We start from the raw sequence: 21,562 nt of genomic DNA on the forward strand, positions 1-21,562 counted from the left end.
GCACAAAGGCGACAGCACCTCTCCACTTGGTGACTCCGAAGAGTGCCGCCGGAGTATGCTGACGATACGTGACCCGGGCGGGTTTTTATACCCCCGGAATTCCGTTGTGGCCCCGAGAAGTTTGAATCGCTGCAGTCAGGACCTTCGGTGGCTGAAGTTTGCAATCCGACGAATGGTAGCGAAGCGATTGAGTCAGCCGAGCCGCCTCGATGAGGAAAGGGAGGGCAAAGACCACGCCGTCTTCGCGAGGTCGCCTCCAGGCGAGTCGCAGCATTTCGGTTGCCGGTCATTCCCCCGATGCATGATTCGGCCGAGCCGCCGCGACGCAAGGATGAGGCGACTCTGCGGCGCTGCATGTTTAAGCTGGTTTCAGCCTGTCCGCCGCGGGCGGTTCGCTCTGGTTTGGACGAGGCGTGAATCGGCCCAGCTGTCGGCGCGTCGCCCCGTGCAACGCATTTGGGCCGCGGACGCTCTGGCACAAAAACAGACAGTAAGAGGCCTACGACGCGGGATGGAAACAGACAACCTTATGTTTGCGCTCTACAGCAATGCTCGAGTCCTCTCAAGTTTGCTTCAGCTAATTTGCTCGAAAGGATGCTCAATCGCAAATTACAAAGAAACATGTTTTGATTCGTTCACTCCGTGGACTGCGTCTAGCTTTGCAGGTCTTCCTTCTTCACAGAGTGGAAGGGAACTTAATTTTTTTTACAGGAAAGGTTAGAAATCACGTGAAAACGTATCATTGTATTGTAATCATTTCTGTCGGCTCGCCTGCGACAACTTTAACGTTTTCCTGCACAAGCGCTCACTAGTAACTTTCAACTGCCACGGGCCCTTCTCGCTTTTTTTTGGGGAAGGGGGGGGGGGGGGGGCTCTGGTCAATAAAGTTCATTCCCCAATGAAGTTCATTCCATCTATGAGCTCTGGTACATTTTTCGGAGCTCTTGAATGCGGAATGTATCTCCCAAGCCCAATAAAGCAATAACGTAAAACACAGCTTGCCAAGCAAGGGTCGTAAAATTGGTCACGATAATTGTTTTCACCGCTGTGATGCGTGCCACACAGCTTTCCAACGAGCAGGATCAGAGTCCCCTCGCCTTTGACACGGCAGCTCAATTCATTTGACACGCACGCGTGTGTGCGTGTACGTGTGCGTGTTCTATAGACACCTCGCGCACATACCTCTCCAGCAAGTCAGGCTGTCAAACGCACAGGAACTGTATAAAAATACAGACGTCGAAGTTGGAAGATTGACCTGCGAAGCGCAAGCAGACATGCAAGGTGAATGATTGATTGATTGATTGATTGTATGGTTTAACGCGCCGACGCAACGCAGGCGATGAGGCGCGCCGTAGTGGAGGACTCCGGGTTAATTTTGACCACCTGAGTATCTTTAACGTACGTGCGCCAAAAGCTCGTACACACGGGCGTTTTTGCTTTTCGCCTCCATCAGAAAAGCGGCCGCCGCAGCCGCAGCCGAGTCGCGCTTTGGCTCGCAAGTTCGACTGCGCACATTTCGAAAATTATTTGTAGTGACCGGCCGCCCGAGCGAACTGGTATCAGCGAGGGACATTTCCTTCGCTGTCGCTGTCGCTGTCCGACATTTCCTCCGTTTGTGTCAGAAGGGAAGAAAAAAACATCCCCTCTCTCACTGTCTCTCTCTACTAGTCGCGCCTTGCCGTCTTTTTGTGGCTACCGGGAAAAACAGTTTCCTCCCGACGGCCCAGTCGACGGAGAGCCGACGAGGCTCGACTACCGAAAGGCGTCATCGGCAGGTGAGTGAGTTCGGATGAGTATCGTGCGCATCGAGATGTGACAAGTTCCGCGAAATACAAGCGGTTACGTTGCGGGGAATGCGTAGAAGTAAGGAAAACTGAAACAAGTGACGATTTTGACTTTTTGTAGAAATAACTTTACGTAGAGATGTGAACCTACTTGAAAAAAAGTAAGCGTTGAATACACGGTCCAGTTTTTTCTTCGTTATTCTTTCTCTATTTTTTTTTCATTTGCAGTTTATTTGGTGTTCAGCACTCTGCTAAACATGGTTTTCCGGCTGCCTGTAACGTTAGCCTTCAAGAGGACGTGTTGCTGCCGTGTTGGTTTAGATCTACGAACATACTGAGTGGCGCAAATAAATAACACACAAGAAAGAAAACATGGTCAGGCGCTACATGTGCACTTCCGACAGTTTTAATAGCAACGACAGCAACGTACATTTATACATGCATCCCGACATGCGAAATAGACATGCTCACAGCGTCAGCGCAAGAATTTATCTAAAAACCGCCCCTCAGCTTTGAACAATACCACCGAAGTATCACTAACGCAGTCACTTCCCTTCAATCTTGTACGATGCGCCTCGAGCAGTTCTCGGGCCTTCTAATATCTGATTTTTCCAAGTATCTTCGTCTCGGAAAATCGTGACTCACAGTTTGCGCAGGAATCACAATGCGCTGTCAAATGTGCGCCATTATTAGACCTTAAATTTTGCGCATGCTCCCTTAGGCGGCCGTTCAACATCTCCCAGTTTGGCCGATGTAGGACTTTCATGAGGGGTATTTCGTAAACCACCCCTAAAGCGCAATCAACGAACGGCTTCTCATGTCGTTTTTCACGGGCCCTCTTTTTGCTACTAGTAGCAATGCGAGAGCAAAGTTGGCTGAGCTTACTCGGGGTAGAAAACACGACAGTGGCACCGTACCTCGTCGCAACTTTTTTCAGGTTATGAGACACCTTGTGTAGGTACGGAACCACTTCATGTCGCTTGTCATTTCTTTGCTGCGCATTCGTCCTAGGCTTACTACCCTTCACTTTTTGAAGGAGGGTTTCCGCCACTGCATTTATGACCGGCAGAGGGAAGCCAGCCGACAAAAGTCACTGCACCTGATTTTCAAAACTTGACTGCATCATGTGTGCGCACGATTTCCGCAAGGCAGTTTCTAGGCAGAGACTGGCAATAGCCCGCTTAACTAACTTTGAGTGTGCGCCGAGTCATACGGTAACAGTTCTTTACGAGACCGAGGTGAAAAAGACCAACACACATGCCGCTGCAACACCTTAATATTCAGGTCCAAGAACTGGATGGCATCATCATGAGGCAACTCGGAGTAAAGGCGCTCTAAGGTGCCTAAAATCGTCTAAAAGACATTTCACCAAGTCAGGTTGCGTCACAGAACTCTGCTAAAAAACACTAAAAAGATTTAAAAAATTAAAAAAATCAAGAGCCTTCAAGGTTCTTGCGTTGAGTGACATAAGGGATCGTGCAACTTGCATAATATTCGGACTTAAAATAACCCGTGAAAGGAAAATTAAAACACCATGCAACCATGTTGGTGTCGGAGGGCCGCCATGGTGAAGTTCCAAACACGGTCGACTCCCGTTAATACGAAGTCCACGCGTGGATCACAAAGAACTCCGAATTACCCGAACTTCCATCTAAACAGGAAGCACAATAACAGCGTTGCCATTATTCCGCAACGCGTCTCCCTTCTTGATTTTGTTCAAAATCTCGGCTTTCGTCGCCAACCGGAGCTTACGACGCGGTTTGCCCTGATATATACTTTGTACCTATCTCTAAATTCCAAGCCTGAACCCTCCACCGCGCAAACTGCTCGCACGGCGCTGTGCGCAATAATCACGTTGCAGACCCGAAAAAGAGAGACAGATGCGTACGCTTGCGCGAGTGTCAGCTGACCTTTTTCTTTATCGACTGTGCGCTGCATCGGTTACGATGGCGCCGAGGTTGTTGTGGCGCTTCAATATTTGTAATTTTATCGAGAAATGAAGGTCGCCTCGATGCGTTTGATTCGAAATAACTTCCAATTAAGCGATATACTGGGTTTTAGCTTCGAATTATTGAACGATTTCTTCCACTAATTTGCATGTGAAATTTCCGGGACGAGCACACCCCTTCCAATTAACCGAAACTTCCAATTAAGCGACTTCGAATTATCGATATTCGAGTGCACTTTAACGCAAAAAAATGTATTAAACTAGTTGACCAGGTGGACAAGAAAGGGTGACGACGTGTCCACGCGCTTTTACGCAATCACCGGTTGACGTGATTTGTATGAACTACCCGCCGCGGTGGCTCAGTGGCTAAGGCGTTGCGCTGCTAAGCACGAGGTCGCGGGTTCGTTTCCCGGCCGCGGCGGCCGCTTTTCTGATGGAGGCGAAAAGCAAAAACGCCCGTGTGTACGAGATTTCGGCGCACGTTAAAGATCCCCGGGTGCTCAAAATTAATACGGAGCCCTCTACTACGGCGCGCCTCATCGCCTGCGTTGCGTCAGCGCGTTAAACACTACAATCAATCAATCGACTTGTATGAACTTGCGGGCGCAGTGAAAAGCATACGCAATAATTGGATGTTACGGGGCTTTCAACTCGAAATAACTTGACCTGGAATTCAAATTCGAAATAACCTTATTTTGCGGGGGAAAGTCAGTTAAGAAATGGCTACAGGGAAACGAAAGCTAAGGATGCAGGCGATATATTTGTAAGGTCGAAGTTTGGGCTAGCTGTTTTAACAGGACTCACCATGCGGCGCAGAAAAAAAAAACGCACAGAGACCAAAAAGGGACATACGCAGCGCTGAAAACCGAGCCAAAGATACAGAGTGCCATGACCGACCGACGGGGCAAAACCCAGTACGATCACGTCAGACGGCAGCTGCTTGAGGCGCAGCTCTCCTTCAGTGTGTGTTTTTGTTTTCTGCGCTGTAGTCTGAAATATATGTGGTTCCTGTAACAGCGAAAGAAAGGTCAGGAACTCTGGACGTCCGTGTTCTCGTCGACTGCGGAACCTATTCCAATCAAGAATAATGAGACAATGGCGCACTGCTCTGTGGTAATCGCTTGAAGAAGAGAGAGAGGGGAAAAAAAGCCAACACAGGGACATTACACTGGCCGAAAGAAGCGAACACTGAAGCACCAACATTGGGGACACTGCACTGTCAAGGAGCAAAATGTAAACCACCATAATTGCCGCCGCCAACGCGTGAACAGTTAAATGCAATGCGCAAGCAGAGACCCAGGTATCGGCCTACGCAATGCTCCTGTCACAGCTAGCTGTGACAGGAGGATTCACAGGAGCATTCACAGCTGGCTGTAAAAAAATGTCACAGCGAGCTGTGGCATTTTTTTTTATTTTCGTGCAAAAATGACTTTAGGATTCGTCTAAGAACTTTTCTGTTCCCGTCACGTCATTAATAAAAGCAAGAAAAAAGTACAGTTGGCGTATTTAAAATTTCTATAATAATAATGATTGTATGGTAACTTTGACGGAGCGCCTGCTCTTTTCTAATTTAAGAAATCATTCATTTTTACGCTCAGGCGGCTTAGAAAAGTATTTTCCGGTACAGAGTATGAAGAGTATGATTCAATAGTGATGCTACATTCCCTTCCATGTTATATTCAGACAAGAAAAAATGCGCTGATGTTCAAATAATTGTCTACTCGCTCGTAAGCATTCGTACACGCCGCTTCACTTTTTAAGTCCCCTTCTTTCTTCAAATAATGCCGATGTACACTATTTTACAATCAAAATTGTTAACTTCGACAATTATCAATTTTTCGCAGTTATAGGGCGTTACACGCTTGGTGCTTTCCCGCGTTTTTTTTTTCTCGTTTCAGCTTTTTTTAAGGCTTTTTTTTTTGTCTTAGGCGGTATTTAAAATAGGCATTTTTATTTCATTACTTCCACTTTAGTATTTAAAGTTTTTATTTTTCGCAGTTCTTGTGTTTAAAGTTTTTTTGACCGTGCAACTGTCTTTATTTACATCATAATAATGATTAAATTACTTAATTCCGCCACATATGCATTTTTGTGCAAACGCAGGGCGTTACACGGTCGGTCCTGTGAGGCATTCGGAAGGACGTGCTTGCGCATTCAAACTCAATTTACGCAGCCGCAAGGCCGTTGCCAGCCATGCCAACGTTGAACATACGCACTACCCCTGATTCCCTCCCGTAGACACAGAGCCCATTTTCAGAATCGCGTCGACACAAACGTCCGATTCCCCTCCAGGTAAGTTTCAGAAACTTTATGCTCTTCGGCGACCGCAAGCTGACGTGTAATCTGGTGGAATGAGAAACTGGCCACAGTGGCCAGTCTCCCCTAAGGAAAAATATCGTGCCCACTATAAGGACAGGATTAAGAAGTTTATGCGAGCTTGCGTTGCTATGATTACACTCATCACCTATCCTCATATTCTGGGCTTGTAAATTTCTTCGAAGCAGGCATTAGGCACGAATTTTGGCACGAAGCAGGGCGCACTGCATGTTCTATGATAAAAGACAAGCCGACTCCGTCTCTCTCTGGCTTTTCTCTCCGGCGGCTGTTCCCTTCCTGTCATACGTGCAGTAACCGGTTCATGTCTCCGCTCCGCTGTGCCCAATCGAAGCGCCCCCAATCGTCCAACGCGCTTCTTGGTACACAGGGTCTTGATTCTGCAGCTAGCGAAGCTGCGTGCTGGAGGCTTTTGGCAAAACGGTTAAACATGCGTTTTAAGTCGAATGATATTTCGTGAATCTCATTTCTATCGTAATTTTTTGCGTGCTTTCGTCCTGTGTAGTTTTTCTGCAGTGCGCCAACGCTCAGGCCCTTTTTTTCGTTGTTCCACAGCAGTATAGGAAACATTGATTGATTGATTGATTGATTGATTGATTGATTGATTGATTGATTGATTGATTGATTGATTGATTGATTGATTGATTGATTGATTGATTGATTGATTGATTGATGTGACCGTCACTGCCCGCAAGGCCTTCATCTCAATTTACCCGCCACGGTGGCTCAACGGCGAAGGCTTTGTGCTGCTGAGCACGAGGACGCGGGTTCAATTCCTGGCCGCGGCTGCCGCTTTTCTGATGGAGGCCAAAAGCAAAAACCCCCGTGTGTACGATATTACGGCGCACGTTAAAGATTCCCAGGTGGTCAAAATTAATCCGGAGCCCTCCACTACGGCACGCCTCATCGCCTGCGTTGCGTCGGCGCGTTAAACCTCATAATCAATCAGTCAATCATCCCAATTTAAGCTACAAAACAATCGCCATAACAGATAGCTATAGGGAAATAGTCTCCTTCGCCCTTCACTTAAGGCACCAGCCTTGTACATATTGATTCATCCTAGCTGAAGCCCGCAGCCATACACATTTTTAGAGAAAGGTGCAGGAACTGAAACGACATCTCGCGACAGAACGTTTTACGAATTGTAACAGAACGTTTTCGGGCAGACCCTCTGAAAAAGTGGAAGCGAAGAGCATTTGCTGCATGCGTTTTTTTTTTAATTGCGCTGCAAAGCAGATCCTGCACATTTCAGAAAATGTACAACTGAAAGAAACGCTTCTATTATTTAAGGTGTGAAATTCGGTTCGGTTGCTCAATTCTTAGGAATCGACAAAGAGCGGGATTAGCGCAAATTTTAATTCCCCAGAGTCGAAGTTGAATTGAAATGGGGTTGCCTATTCCCAGCCTAAGCCTGCATCTTCTATTTTGGAAGTGAAAGCAAGTTTGTTAACTCTTGACACCCTGAACACGCATGCAGCGGCAGCAGGTCGGCCATAAGTGCCGCGTACGGAACGACCAAATTAAGCCTAGAAGACGTGCGCTGCACAGACGCTTCAAACAGCCAAGCCAAAGCGAAGATACTGTCAGTGGCTGGTTCCCCTTGGGGAATGGGGCCTCCTCAATTTGCCAGTCCTGGATAGACCGTTAGCAGTCCGAGGACTGCCTTCGGACCGAAGGTCCATAGGAATCCGTGGGAAAATCGAGCGCCGGTTCGCGCCCCGGGCAGTCCGCGGGCAATCCAGAACTGATAAGCGAGGAATACCGGTAGTGACTCCGTGTCGGACGCACGCAGGAGTCATGGGCGAGGAGGAAGTGCAGAATGCCGTCACAGTACTCCGGCAGGCGGCACTGTCCGTGGCCGGCGTGTTCGGCTACGCCCTCCTGGTGCTCATCCAGTACTGCGCGCTGGCGGCCATGGCCGCGAGGCGCACGGCGCGCAGGTGGCGCCACCGGCTCAAGCACGTGGACCTGAACTCTGCTTCGGGCTACGCCGCGCTGGTGGCCCTCAGGGAGCGCACCCAGCAGCTGGCCGACAAGCCGCGCAACGTCGGACTGCTGGTGCTAGAGGACACGGTCGAGCTCGAGGCGGTGGCCAAGCTCATACTCTGGTGCCTCGCCGTGGGAGTGGAGACGGTGTCCGCCTACGACATCAACGGTACGTCTGCAAACGCAGCCCCAACATCATGCTAAGGTGTCACCTGCTAAATTCACCACCGCTTCCACAACTCTTCGACCGGGCGTGTCGAACGCTGTATTCCTGCTATACAAAGAAGGGGCATGGCGTTTCTGTAACCTTGAGCACAATACGGATTTTTTGTTGGCCTGAATTTACTGTTCCGCTAGCTGGCTCGTGCGGATTGGTAGATGGCATGCAGAACTTTACGTAAGCAGAGGACGGATGTCGCGTAGAGCTCTGATTACCGCTAAATGTCGGAAAGTATTCAGAGATGATTCAACTGCACTTAGCAGAAGATTGGGCTTGAGCTCCCTTTCTTGAATGCTCTCGCGATGAGAAAGCAACAACGATTTCTTTTATCGACCTATCAAGCGAAATGAGGAAGGTAAACGAGATTAAATCGTTTTGACGCGATGCAGTGAATTAAAGCATGCAGAGATGGCGACTCACCCATATAGTGCTCATTCTTCCGTCTATTCCTTGTTGCTTTGCGTGCTTTCTTGTGTTCGCTCATTCGGGGTTGTGTGCACAAGAAGCGAATAAGCACAAAAAATGAGAACAAGAAGCGAAGATACAACATTTCACAGTTCTTCAGCTTTATGTTAACTGCAATATGTAGCCAAACAATTCTAGAAACGGACCTTTTCTACGCCACGGAAAGCACTCGATTGCGAAAAGCAAGCTCAATTGATGGCTCTTTCGGTCGTGGCAATCATTGACACCATTGTCCAATAAAAACAGGCACCCATTCTCCTGGACTAAAAGACTTGCTTGGCACGCACAGCGCGTACGTGCTTCGCTTTTCAACTTTACGTGCCAAATGACCTTTCTTGGGGTGAGCTGTTGACGAATTCTGATGCGTTTCCTAATGCGGTTGATTGGTTGTTTGATGACATAGCGCTTTGGCAGCGGCCACCGAATGATGGGCCCACATCCGAATCAACATGAATATATCCGCATTCATCATCAGCAGCGACTCTGATAAGAGCACCAAAATTAATTGAAACGCCTGCATGCGCATGCTCTCGTGACGGCGTTAAAAAGGTACATTCGTTTAAGCCGTTCTATAAGAGCAGACGGGTTAATTACCTAAGTGAGCACGAAATATGTGCCTGGTAACTGTTTCATTTGTTTATTTTTTTCATCCTGCACTCTGAGTAGGCTGTTAGTGATAATGATGAACGAGAAAGGTGTACTGTAACAAATCGAAATATCTGGCTATATGCGGAATGCGTGGCTATAACAGATTATAAACTTCCAATATCACTTTACTAAAATTTAAAATCGAATTTGTCATTCAGCATGCCGAAGCCGAACTGGAAGCATAACGCGTGACGTATATAGCGAATGGTTCTGGCTTTACTTCTGGCCGCGCGGTGGTGTTTTTTAACCAGCGCAAAACGTCGTGCGCGCAAGGCGTTTACGTATTTCCTCTCCATCAAAGGTAGAGGAACTGCAGTCGATTTTCAAACCAGTCACCCGTTGCGGAACTCAGAAACACTATAAGCCCAACTTTACCATGGTGGGTGAATGCGGTACTATCATTCGAAATTCCAACAGATCGCTCTCCCAAATCCCAATCATTTACAAGTTCGTAGTCAGCTGCAACGAATGAGAGAACGCCAACAATTTTAGCAAAAACCAAATTAACGGCCCCGTCGTTGGCACCACCCTCTTACCTTTCTTTGTACCCGCCCCTTCCTCCCTTTTCTTCTGGGTGTTAACCGTTTAAACCACCTATGTATACATTTGAGCACCAGCGAATACAAGAACATGCACTGTTATAATTTGCTTCGTTATATGATATGTTACAACTGGACAACGGCTTAACGTAAATTTAGCTTTCCTTCGTTTGCAGGAACATTGTTACAGAAACTGGATAACATGGAAAAAATCATGCAGAACACCTTGGTAGACGCCCGTTGCAGGAAGAGTGCTGTCACATTCGTCGTAGGAAGAGTCGAAGGTACGTATATTGTCTATAAAAACAAGCTCTTAGAAGAGACGCCCCATCTCAGAGCCCTTTATTGTTTTTCGACTTCAGCTGACTCTAAAAAAACTTGCAGGTGATTGAACGATAATGCCAAAATACGGCGCAGCTGAGCTCATGCTACCTTTGCATTGCGATCGTAATACTGCATTGCGGTAAAATAATGCCATACCACCGGCACGCTCACTACGCATACGTACTGTCTGTACGGTCAGCACAACCCCGTACATCAGACGACGTACCTGCAAGCACCCGTCCCGCGGTGACATCAGCCGTTCCCTCAGTTTGAGCGGTGCTAATTGCGGCCGTATCGGTGGACACGTCAATAAACTTCGCGTCGAGAACGATCGCCTGTTGCTGACCCGTAGCAGGCGTAAACACGTAGCACACATGATAAATGTGCTCAGATCTTTTTTTTTAAAGGGAAGCTTTAGTGCTATCACTGATGGCGTCTGTAACGCGAAAACGCCCTGCAGGAGAGCCAACTTTCTCTGACGATGATGATGAATGATTATATGTGAAGTGAAAGGGAAAAAAATGTTTGCGGTGGCCGGAATCGAACCTGGAAGAATCGCGTTATGCAGCCGCCGTCTATACGATTGCTCAGATTCGACATTGTCGAAACAGTCCAAACTCAGAGGACAACCAAAGAATCCGTCACGAGAAGGCTTCGCCTTCAACCATCGTCCTCGTTAGACGGAGGGGGGCATGATTTCTTAATGCCGTCTCCTATACTGGCGAACATGCATCTGCCAACGGTTTCAAATCGTCGCTAAATCCCAAGAGCGGTCACATTGAGAACCGGAATATCGTAATGGTCTTGGTTGTTCCGCCGCGATCCGATAGTAACATAGCGCTTTTCTCGTTCGGCGGTGGGCGCCTGCTTTCCGTTGGTCTTTTCCTGGACGCCTTCGTGACTCCCTCCATTATTCTGTCACAAACTGGATCCTCGCAACTCCTCGGGCGTAAAGTGCTTCCAAGGCCCCACTGCAGTAAATGTACTGCAACAGCCTACTTGTTCAGTTTCTGGCGCGCAATGACGTCTTGGCGCACACCGAGACGTGATTATCTATCGTTGCCCTCGGCAAGGCCTCTGAATTTTTATGTGCTATCACGTACTGCTGCCGCGTTGTTTGATCGGACAGAACGGTAGGCCGACACTACCTTCCCTAACGCGCCAGCAACCGTTCCGGTGAAAAATTGTAGAGGGAAAGAACAAGTGCAGCACAGCCGAATGGGTCTCAAAACACAAATCTCTCGACAAAAATTGTTTCAGAACATCAAAACAAAGGAAAAAGTGATCTAATCACGCGGCTTTCTTTTTTGCTATTTTCTGGTCAGCCACATTTGAAAGCACCAATTCCAGTGGCACATACGCACCACGTATTGTTAATGTACCCCGTCGTTGTGAAAACACGTATTTCCACTAGGAATCCAACAGAAAGCTGGAAACTTCTTGTAATACCTCACTATTTTTTCCCGGCACAAAACAAAAATGCGCAACATAGATATTGACGAATGCATAAAGCTGACAGCCGAATTAGGCTGTCTGAAAGCTTAACACAGAACAGCGTCATTTTCGTGGTAGAAATTTAAAATAATTCCGCATTTTGAACGGACATGAATAATTTAATCATGCTTCTATGCTTGTTCCTTGCTCCATCCTCCACCGTTGCTCCTTAAAGGGACCATGCAACACTTCTTGCAACTTTTTTTGAAGTCCTAAATGCTTGCCTAACGTAGTCACCCAACACACCTTGTACTTAGATTAGGGGTTCACAAAGCACTTCAGCCAAAAATTACTGCTCTATTCTCATCAGATAACTTTTAAACTCGTTCAAAAATTTTTTTCTCTCTTTTCCGGTCTTGACGTTCTTCGACGGCTCGAATTACGCCACTAAGGTCATGTAGCGGCTGTTGGCCGGTCTTCCTTCAGTTGCAGCAATGAACGATTTTCGATAGCAACTTTAAAAATAAAGCCACACAAACAAAGCAGAAGCGGAAGGCGTATCTGGTGCGACGAGCAAATAACGCAGTGCTGCTCCGTGCTGGCGATGACTATAGCTTTCGCAGTGGTCGCAGACGCGAAGGAAAAGGTAAAAGCACTTATCGAAAGTGTTGCAGGGCCCCCTTAAATCAGTGAAATGGGCCCTATCGGCTGCGTTTGTTCCCGGCTGACGATTTCCCTTTCTAGCTGGCGAAGACGCGACGACCGGTGCTGAAAAGCCGTCGGGCATGCCAGTGTACGTGCTGACGCCCGTCGACGGAAAAAGAGGTCTCGTGGACGCCTTCAGGAAGATCTGCGACGACTACAAGTTCGGTGTCCTCGGCCACGACGGTGTGAATCAGACGACGCTTGACAAATACATTAAGGGTAAGTCTACACACTGTCCTCCGTGCGCCTGGCCAAATGTTTTTTTCCGGGCGACGATCTTATCAGCTGTGCTGGTGAGAATGCGCATCGTTGAATTGATTCTGTTAATTAACAGTGTGAGGTTTTAAATAACGCAATTATCACTATTGCCATTTAATTCACACCACGTTAGTTGGAGCTATACCTTCATATTCATAGCGCTCAGATACAACAAATACATGGTTTTGTCCGTATCGATTTGTTCGCATGACTTCAGTGTTGCTTTCGTTAAAAAAAATTGTGTGCTGTCTCCTTCAAGATATTCTTTTGGTTGCAGTTTTGCGCTGTCGCGTTTTTTTATATTGTTTAGAATTATTTTCCTGTTCAATATATTCCTACAAACATCTGACCACCCTTATGTAGTGCTTCCAGGTCTTTTAGGGTATGCAATAGATGAAATGAACTCAAATCGCTCGAAAAACGACGGGAGATGATCGGCTCCTTTGTTTGGTTTTATTCGCCATTTGGCGGTGCCATGGGAGGAACATAGGAGCAAATAATATTTTCCCGTAGACCACAACAGACCCGTATTTCTTATTATTGCTGTCCCCCGCGAAAACAACAAAATGGTAAGTGCGAAACTCGTCACCTCTGCTATGACACAATCGAAACATTTAAAAATAATAAAAAACCCAAAACGCTCCAAAGGTAACGCCGTGAGTACGCAACTCGTTTTTGTGGGGGAACGCATTTTGGTATTTTTCTATACTGGTCATATCGCGTAACCTCTTTGGTGCTTCCAGCAGCGCCAGCAGCCAGCATCGGCGACGGTGTCGGTGTCCGAGGGGCTCACAGTGAGGGCAAACGTCGTCGTCGACACTCAGGCAGTCCTCGAAGGGCACTCCTTTCAGCACAACATCGGGAACATTGGCGGGCTCTTCCCACAGTTCACCGATTGTTACATCTTGGTCCAGACTTGCTGACTGGGAGGGTTTAATCGTGAGTCAGTCGCGTCGTTAACAGTTACGGAAAGTGCCGGGAGTCGTGTTGCTCCATGGGAGGCTCAACATCTCCATCGCAGTCAATCGCCGCTCGATCACCGCTCCAAGACCATGCATTTTGCCGGCATTAGAGGCGCGCCGAGTTCGATATATCAGATGTGAACTTCGTTATAAGGAATATGTTTCGTGTGTATTACCGTAACTGATCTTTCTTTGTTCGATATATAGCATACTTCGCTCTATCCGGGTTCGTTATAATCGGGTTTGACTGTATGCCTCGCTTTTTCCTCGCGGGCGTACAGAGTTCACCATAACCCAATAGGCCAGCCACTTCAGCCCGTTCACGCAGCCGTGTACAGGCGTTTGTGGGCGTAACCCATTCCCATAGGCGTTCGCACTGTGCACACCCAACCGCAGCTCCGTATTGAAGGAGAATTTCCAGACGAAGTCTTGGCAAATATTTCCGGGCCAAAACACGGCATTGAGTCCACAATGGGCACATATTTACACGCGAAGACCTCAAGGAAGTTCGAACGAATGTATGCGCGAATCGCGGAAAGACCCCGCGGCATTAGCTTGCCTGGGGAATTTTCGTCGGCTCGTGCCTCACTTCAAGCAAATGTTTTCTGCTTGCCTGGTGTAAACAACCACACGTTTGCGTTAGCAATGAACTGGCGCTCCAGGAAACAGCACGAATACTTGCCCCGTCTCCAAGGTGTACACTGCGCGCCTATGTCATCCTACAAAGCCGCAATGGCAACTAAGTCACTCCGTATTCTGTGCCATTGCTTATTAATATCCATTATAGCGGGATGTCTTGAACATGTAGTGACCCTTGCGAAAGTGACGAATACACATCTCCATTATTACGGGATGTACGTCTTTAAGATGTAGTGACCATTGCAAAAGTGACGAATACCCCCTTAACACTGGCCGCAGGAATTTCCGCGGTGCTACCTGCCCGTATTGCGCTGCCATTGCTTAAAATTTAAAAAGAAGTCAACGGCCATGTTTTGCGCCGGTAGATTAACCTGCTTTGTTTCCGTGTATGAAACCCAAGCACCCTTTACAACTGTATCTGGGTTAAAGATCCCCGGGTCGGCAAACTTTATCCGGAGCCCTCCACTACGGCACGCCTCATCGACTGCGTTGCGTCGGCGCGTTAAACCCTACAATCAATCAATCAACCTATGTGATGGCACCGTTTGTACCTCACTGTTCCCAATGCTGCATGCATATATTGGCCGCGGGTTGTAAAGATAGGTCGGCATTGCACGTGTATCTGTTCAATGCCATGTAAAGGTGCACCAATAGTAAAATGAACTCAGTGCAGTTCAATTGAATTCAGTTCAAATGCTTCACTTAGTCACGTTGAGTATTCATGTGGGAGCGCTCATAAACTGCTTGCAAGAACTGCAGAAAAGAAGTTGGCCACCCAGACACCGGACAGGAAAGTTTTTTACTACAGAAACGGGTTCCAGCGTGTAAAGTGCTCCTTCTCGGCCACCGCCCTGTCCACCCGTCTGCTACCTTCAAAGTATTGCGAATTAAAGGGTGCATAGCATAAGCAGCGCCAGGCATAATGTTGTGACAAACATGGAGCTGTTGATGTCTGGCTCTATAATTTGATATCGGATTTAGTGACAACAAAGAGGCCGTTGTGTTCACGACTAATTTTTTTGTATCATTCGTATTATACAACATACACAAATTTTTCAGAGGCGCCGCGTGTGGCCCAGGCCTTACATTTGTCGCCCCTTTGATTTTGTTGTCCAGCCCAGCACAGAGGAATGCCGGAGCCACAGCTTGCAATCCGCTTCGGAGGCTCTGGCTCCGTGCTTGGCTATCCCCCGTGGCACATAAACTACAGCGAGATTCTGTGAGTACACATTTGCAAGACTTCTCGCCATACGTACGGGGTTAACTCCCGCCGAGAATGATCCTTTCGCGTTTTCCTAGAGCAGAACACGGTTTTACGCTCGTAATGTGGAGGAATATCCCACAGATGATGAGAGAAGACTCAGCGAAGTCTATAGGCGCACCACCGGTGCTCCTTAATCCTTAAAGCATGCCCTGCCTGGATGTCCTAAATAGGATTTAATGAAAACGTTAGTCAGTTCTATCCTCCGCACCTCCTTGCCCATCTCTACCTTCAGCAATGCGATGGTCCGCCGAGTACATACAATCTGAGCTTATCAAGGCTTCAGGTGCGTCATTCGGCGAAAAACCGTCATTGTGTTTGTTGTTGTAATTGTTGCCCAGTGTCGACGCCTGCAGTATGAACGTTTTGTGAAAGGAACGAACGACGACGTGGAGCATGATGCCATTCTTAAAGCACTGTAGGCAGCTGGGCAGGCAGTCATTCTTTGTAATGACTCAAGATGGCCCAACGGCAATACACAATACCCCCCACGGTGTACCCACCACGATGTACCTTAATACCCACCATGGTGTACCCATAATACCCACCACGGTGTATCTTAGGGAGGCGTCTTGCACCCCACATTGTCCAACCTAACACTCACCGGCCTGGCAAGCTCCCTTCTAAGAACGGCTCATCTGTCGATTTACGCGGATGATATTTGCATCCGGGCAGATGGAGTGACTCGACGGCACGTGCATGCGTGCCGGCAAAAAGCTGCAGACTTGACCAATTCATATCTGCATAACCAGGGATTGGTAGTGTGTATCAGTAAATGGGCAGTTATTGCGTTTTCATGGAAGCCTAAGTATGCCTACCCGTTATCAATCGGTGGCGAAAGGGTCTCTTTTGTGAACTATCACAAGGTTCTCGACGTGGTTGTCGACAGAGATTTTTCTTGGAGCCCCCCCGTGCGTTGTTTGAAGAAAAGGCTGTCTGCAGCGGCCCAAATTCTCCAGTTCATTGGTGGGGGGAACGCCCATAAAATCAATGTTGCAGCTATACGGATTGATTGTAGGGTTTAACGCGCCGACGCAACGCAGGCGATGAGGCACGCCGTATATAGTGGAGGGCTCCGGATTGATTTTTACCACCTGGGCACGGGCGTTATCGCTTTTCGCCTCCATCAGAAAAGCGGCCGCCGCGGCCGCGGGAATCGAACCCGCGACCTCGTGCTCAGCAGCGCAACGCCTTAGTGCACTGAGCCACCGCGGCGGGTATTACAGCTCTACAACGCATTATTCTTGGGCTCCCTACGGTGCAACCTGCTTGTATTTTTGGTACGCATGCCGCACAAATATTCAGGCACTGCAAGGCATACAAGTGCACTCCCTCCGAACTTGCCTTGGCCTACAACGGTGCACGACAACAGCTGCAACCATTGTCATAGCTCGTGATCATCCTTTGCCAACTTACGTGACAATTGATACATTCAGGGCGCATATTAGGCACTTAACCAGACTGCCTGATCCCCACCTCGCTAGTATGCCATCTAAACGCAACCATGCGTCTTTTGCAAAGATTCTAGCTGCCCACATCACCAGCATGCCATACAACTATACGCCTGCGATGAGGCCGCTGCCCTTGCTTTGGTGTGCGACGCAGCCTCGAACATGCCTTGCTATTCCAGGCTTAACGAAGAAGCGAGATTTTGCAACGCCAGCACTACAGCAGCTAACTCTCATTTATCTGCATGAGAGATACAGTGACCGCACCCATATTTACACCGATGGCTCTGTAACAACATCTGGTTCTGCCGGCGCCGTTGTTATACCACGAATGTCGATGTCCACAGAATTCAAAATAGCCCATCTTACCATTTCCATGGCTACATACCTAACTTGCCGCCATCCGTTGCGCCCTTTACACCATTGCGCCTTTGAGTTGCGCCGTTCACAGAAAACCTCATGCCGACGATGGGCGATCCTCTGCGACTTAAAGCCTTATCTTCAATCGCTTCAGTCAGCCCTGTGCCATGGGCCTCATGAACAGCTGCTGAAGAAACAACACTATTGTGCGACCGTGCTGCGCAAGCGGGTCATGACATTGCTTTCCAGTGGCCTCTCTCTCTCTCTCTCTCTCTCTCTCTCTCTCTCTCTCTCTCTCTCTCTCTCTCTCTCTCTCTCTCTCTCTCTCTCTCTCTCTCTCTCTCTCTCTCTCTCTCTCTCTCTCTCTCTCTCTCTCTCTCTCTCTCTCTCTCTCTCTCTTCTCTCTCTCTCTCTCACACACACACACACACGCACACAAACGCGCGCACGCGCGCACGCACACACAAAAAACGGAGACCATATCCATCGCCTTATCCAGGACGGACGACGCTAGGATTCTCTGCAAACTTGCCCGGGAGACCACTCTATCAAATGGACAACCCAAGATTTCACAAGCGCTCGTATTAATGCCCTGGACCCGCATCCTCCGAACTTGCCTTGGCCTACAACGGTGCACGACAACAGCTGCAACCATTGTCATAGCTCGTGATCATCCTTTGCCAACCCGCATCCTCAGCATCCTCTTCCATTAGGCCTTGTACGGTCTGATGCAATCATTCTTGTCGTCTCTGGCTTGGAGTCGCATTCACAAATGCTTACTCCTATTTGATAGGAATGGCAGCCAGTGAGGCGTGTGAAGTCTGTGACACACTGGAGACCATTCGCCATGTTCTATGCGAGTGTCCACGTTTTTCATCGGAAAGAAGTCAGCTCTCTTCAACTCTACGGAAGTTAGACTCCCGATGGCCGTTCTCTGAAGAGAATATCCTTGGACACTGGCCTTCTCCGCCATCTACGCACAAGGCGACAAAAGCGCTCCTGTGCTTCCTAAAAACTACGACCTTGTACAAAATACTGTAGCACAAGAGATTGTACACTCCGTCAACTCGCTGAGCTCTTTTGTCTACAGTGTCCCGATGGCCACACCTCTTTACGCTCTGCCCTCACCTTCTCTTCCTTTCTCTGTTTTATTCTTTTTTTCCCATTGTTCCCCTTTCCCACGTGCAGGATAGCATAGCATTAGTCTGGTTAACATTCCTGCCATTCTTTTAGGGTTTTTCCTTCCTTCCTTGTTAAGCCGCTTATCGGCGTTGTGGAGCGCGCCGGCGGACACGGCCCAAGCCAGGAGCACGCGGGAAGGATAGTGAGTGGGGAGGGGCAGTTAAAGGAGCCATGAAGAGAAAACACAAGTTTGGTTCATTCGAAAGATTGCCTCGTTAGAACCATAACGACACCACTTATAACGCAAACTTCGCTCAAATAAGCTACATAATTAGGAAAAACGGGAATGGTCATGCGACCCACCAGCTCATTTCCCGCAACAGAACCTATGCCGTCACATGGGCTAAGCTCTGCGATTGGCGGAGGCCGGCAAAAGCAAACGCATGTTAGGCAGGGCTTACAGTTTGCATAACGAGCTAAATGCCCGTGAAACATACTGCACATTCTTTTTATGACAAAGAACGGTGGAGTAAACGGTTGAAGTTCCGAACGAACACGCAAGCGTGTGCGCCAATGCGTACGAAACAACCGCCTGGCCGAGCTCGACATCTCGCCGTCGCGCAGACGAATTTTCGGGTTCGAGGCGCTCTGACCTTGGAGGAAAAATGCCGTAAACACCGCGCATTGACGCTCGTATCTTTCTGGTCGAAGCAGAGAGCTCGCGCGAACGGCTTTCCATACACGACACCGGCCAACTGGCATAAGCGATACTGCTACTGAAGTTGAACTATTATTAACCGTAATAAAAATACGGCACATACGTACCAGTCTGTATTCGTCCGTGGCGACGGCGCTGACGAGGCAGCGGTGCCGACGGCAGGGCGTTCGTCTGTTGTGGCTATCGCGGAATGGTCGCTTTCCCGTCCACCGCGTATCCCACAACTCTTGCCGCTCGTGCACTTAGAAGCGTTGAGCGTTCAAGTGGTGTGAGGTTGTTAAATGCAAGCCCGAGCTCCTCGGCGAGAGTTTTGTTCTCCGGATCAGGCGATTCCATGACTAGGGCTGCGGGTGCACTAGGTTTTACTAGCATTTTTAAAATGGCCGCCGTCTCGGTCGACTCCCGCGTGTGTGTGCTATATGGAGTCGACATACTAAGTATCTGTTTCATGGACCGGCCCGTGTGACACCATTGCTCACGTCACCAAATGTGCAATTTTAGCGGGAGATTTAAAATTTTGGCTTAAATTGCCTTATTTCTCAGTGAATAAAGCATCATTTGCTTCCGGGAAAGCGCTTGGGGTACTATGAAACACCTAATCTTTCGAATAAAACAAACTTCTGTTTTCTCTTCATGGCTCCTTTAAGAGCAACGGCAGCCGCGTCACCCTGGCGACTCTCGAAGGTCGCTATCTCCGCCCGATAGCTCTCTCCACTCTATTTCCGTCCTCTCTCTTCTATCGCCGCTCTGATCACAAAGCGACCCGAAAAATTTGCCGGATTGCTCCATCCGTTGCTTGCGCAATATTAAATGTATTTGTGCTTCGTCCAAAATTCTGTGTTACCAGCGCTGCTGTTAGGGTTGCCACCTTTCCCTGAAAAAAAAAAAAAAAACCGGCCCTTCGGGACGGGGGGGGGGGGGGGGGGGAGGGCGTGGTATATAGAATATTAAATTTGTGTTGAAAAAAAGACGCCATGTTTTTGACATGCAGTGCCATTCATTGTAGCATTTTTCTTAGAGAGAAATCAACATAACCTTTGTACTGAAAGTGATTGAGAGCTTGGTTATTGCTCTGTATGTGCTTCACTGAAAAGTAACCGCAATTGCTGGCCGCGGCGGCAGCATTTTGTTCTTTTGTTCCCATCTTAGGTCCCCCTCCATCTCAGGCAGCGCGCTCGCCCGCGTATTTTCTCTGCTCGCGTGTCTTTGCGCAGCTTGTCGACACATATTTACCATCTTAGTTGTTGAATTGACGCTTGTAAAACGCCAAAACGGACATAATCACGGCACGAGGGCCAAAAAACCGGCCAATGACGGCCGGTTTTGAAGTGCAGACTGGCAACCGGTTCAAAACCGGGCAGGTGGCAACTCTAGCTGCTGTGGTATACGTCCACCTTCACAGTGTGGAGTGACTCATTTCTCTCCCTTTTTGTATCCCCCGCCACCAGGGACCTGGGAAGCCACAGGGACGTGCTACTCTCCGAGTTCATCGAAGTTCTGGAGGCGTACGACACAATCGAAAAGCGCTTCGGCAAGTGAATATCCGTGGTCGGAGCATAATTGCGTGGGCATCATCTGAAACACAAATGTTATAGTACACGTTTACATACGTCGCTACTATAATCACTCGCAGTTCTTTGTTACAAGAAAAAGGCAACAGCTTTAAAGAAACGCTCTTTGTACAACAAAGTTTCTTCCACCGTTATCTACACGTATAATAAATTACGGAAGCACAAGCTGAAAACGTGTACCTGAATAAAAGTGAACTGAATAAAGTAATCTCTGGTTCTGCTTTCAAGGATATCGGTTTTAAATTGATGACATGAGTGTGGTTCCCACACATAGCGCGTGTGAATAAATCAGCGTGGACCAGAAATGTTTAGCACCCAAGAGTTAGTGCTTCGTGTTTCGTTCTGCAAGGGCACCTGGTGTGACGTTCTTGCCGGTGTTTTTCCCTTCCAGCACGACGCGCTCGGAGCGACATTCTGCCCAGTGTCTTTCACGTCTAGGCATGCGCACGTCACCGGTTGCCGCTTATGCGTGCACGGGTAGCGGGGGAGGGGTGTGCGGCGTGCACACGCATCACGCGCTCACGGGCGGCATGCCCGTCATGAGTGAGTGAGAGTGAGTAACAACTTCTTTTATCACGTTGTGCTGGATATTTATCCAGTTTATTTATCCCACTGTGACCTCACTGCTGTCCTCGAGGGGTCATGCAGCTTAGGATGGTCTGTTACACAAACACTAAGATGCCTACGACGCGGCAGAGCTGATGATGTTCCTAGCCAATTAGCTGAATTAAACCTAGAAGGACTAGGGTTTTATTCCAGTGAGTGGCTGAAAACTCTGAGGAAACTTGCATCGTAGACCCGTAACTGAAGTCGGAGGGCGATATTATATCGGTGCT

At 48.4% G+C, this 21,562-nt stretch overlaps 1 protein-coding gene across 2 annotated transcripts; it reads left to right on the top strand.

The window, feature by feature from the left end:
• Nucleotides 1-1,590: 1,590 nt before the first annotated feature.
• On the top strand, nucleotides 1,591-20,974 carry LOC144174695 (dehydrodolichyl diphosphate synthase complex subunit nus1-like). 2 transcript variants are annotated; one of them, XM_077703517.1, is made up of 7 exons: nucleotides 1,591-1,775; nucleotides 5,836-6,024; nucleotides 7,859-8,221; nucleotides 10,101-10,208; nucleotides 12,427-12,606; nucleotides 15,363-15,465; nucleotides 20,604-20,974. In XM_077703517.1, exons 3-7 carry the CDS (start codon nucleotides 7,864-7,866, stop codon nucleotides 20,692-20,694), a joined length of 840 nt encoding a protein of 279 aa, XP_077559643.1. In that variant the 5' UTR covers nucleotides 1,591-1,775; nucleotides 5,836-6,024; nucleotides 7,859-7,863; the 3' UTR covers nucleotides 20,695-20,974. The 2 variants fall into 2 exon arrangements, with proteins under 2 accessions (XP_077559643.1, XP_077559642.1); XM_077703516.1 differs by lacking the exon at nucleotides 5,836-6,024 and having other exon boundaries at nucleotides 1,593-1,775; nucleotides 20,604-20,971.
• The last annotated feature ends 588 nt before the right edge of the window (nucleotides 20,975-21,562 follow it).

The sequence above is a fragment of the Haemaphysalis longicornis genome, unplaced genomic scaffold, assembly GCF_048455015.1.
Source record: "Haemaphysalis longicornis isolate Haplotype H1 unplaced genomic scaffold, Haemaphysalis longicornis Haplotype H1 scaffold_3, whole genome shotgun sequence".
Taxonomy (NCBI): domain Eukaryota; kingdom Metazoa; phylum Arthropoda; class Arachnida; order Ixodida; family Ixodidae; genus Haemaphysalis; species Haemaphysalis longicornis.

What these genes read in the sequence shown, in the direction of transcription:
- LOC144174695 (XM_077703517.1), top strand. Translation starts at nt 7,864, where the DNA reads ATGGGCGAGGAGGAAGTGCAGAATGCCGTCACAGTACTCCGGCAGGCG. An exon ending in GTCCGCCTACGACATCAACG is followed by an intron (nt 8,222 to 10,100) that starts GTACGTCTGCAA and finishes CTTCGTTTGCAG; the next exon opens with GAACATTGTTACAGAAACTG. An exon ending in ATAAACTACAGCGAGATTCT is followed by an intron (nt 15,466 to 20,603) that starts GTGAGTACACAT and finishes CCCCGCCACCAG; the next exon opens with GGACCTGGGAAGCCACAGGG.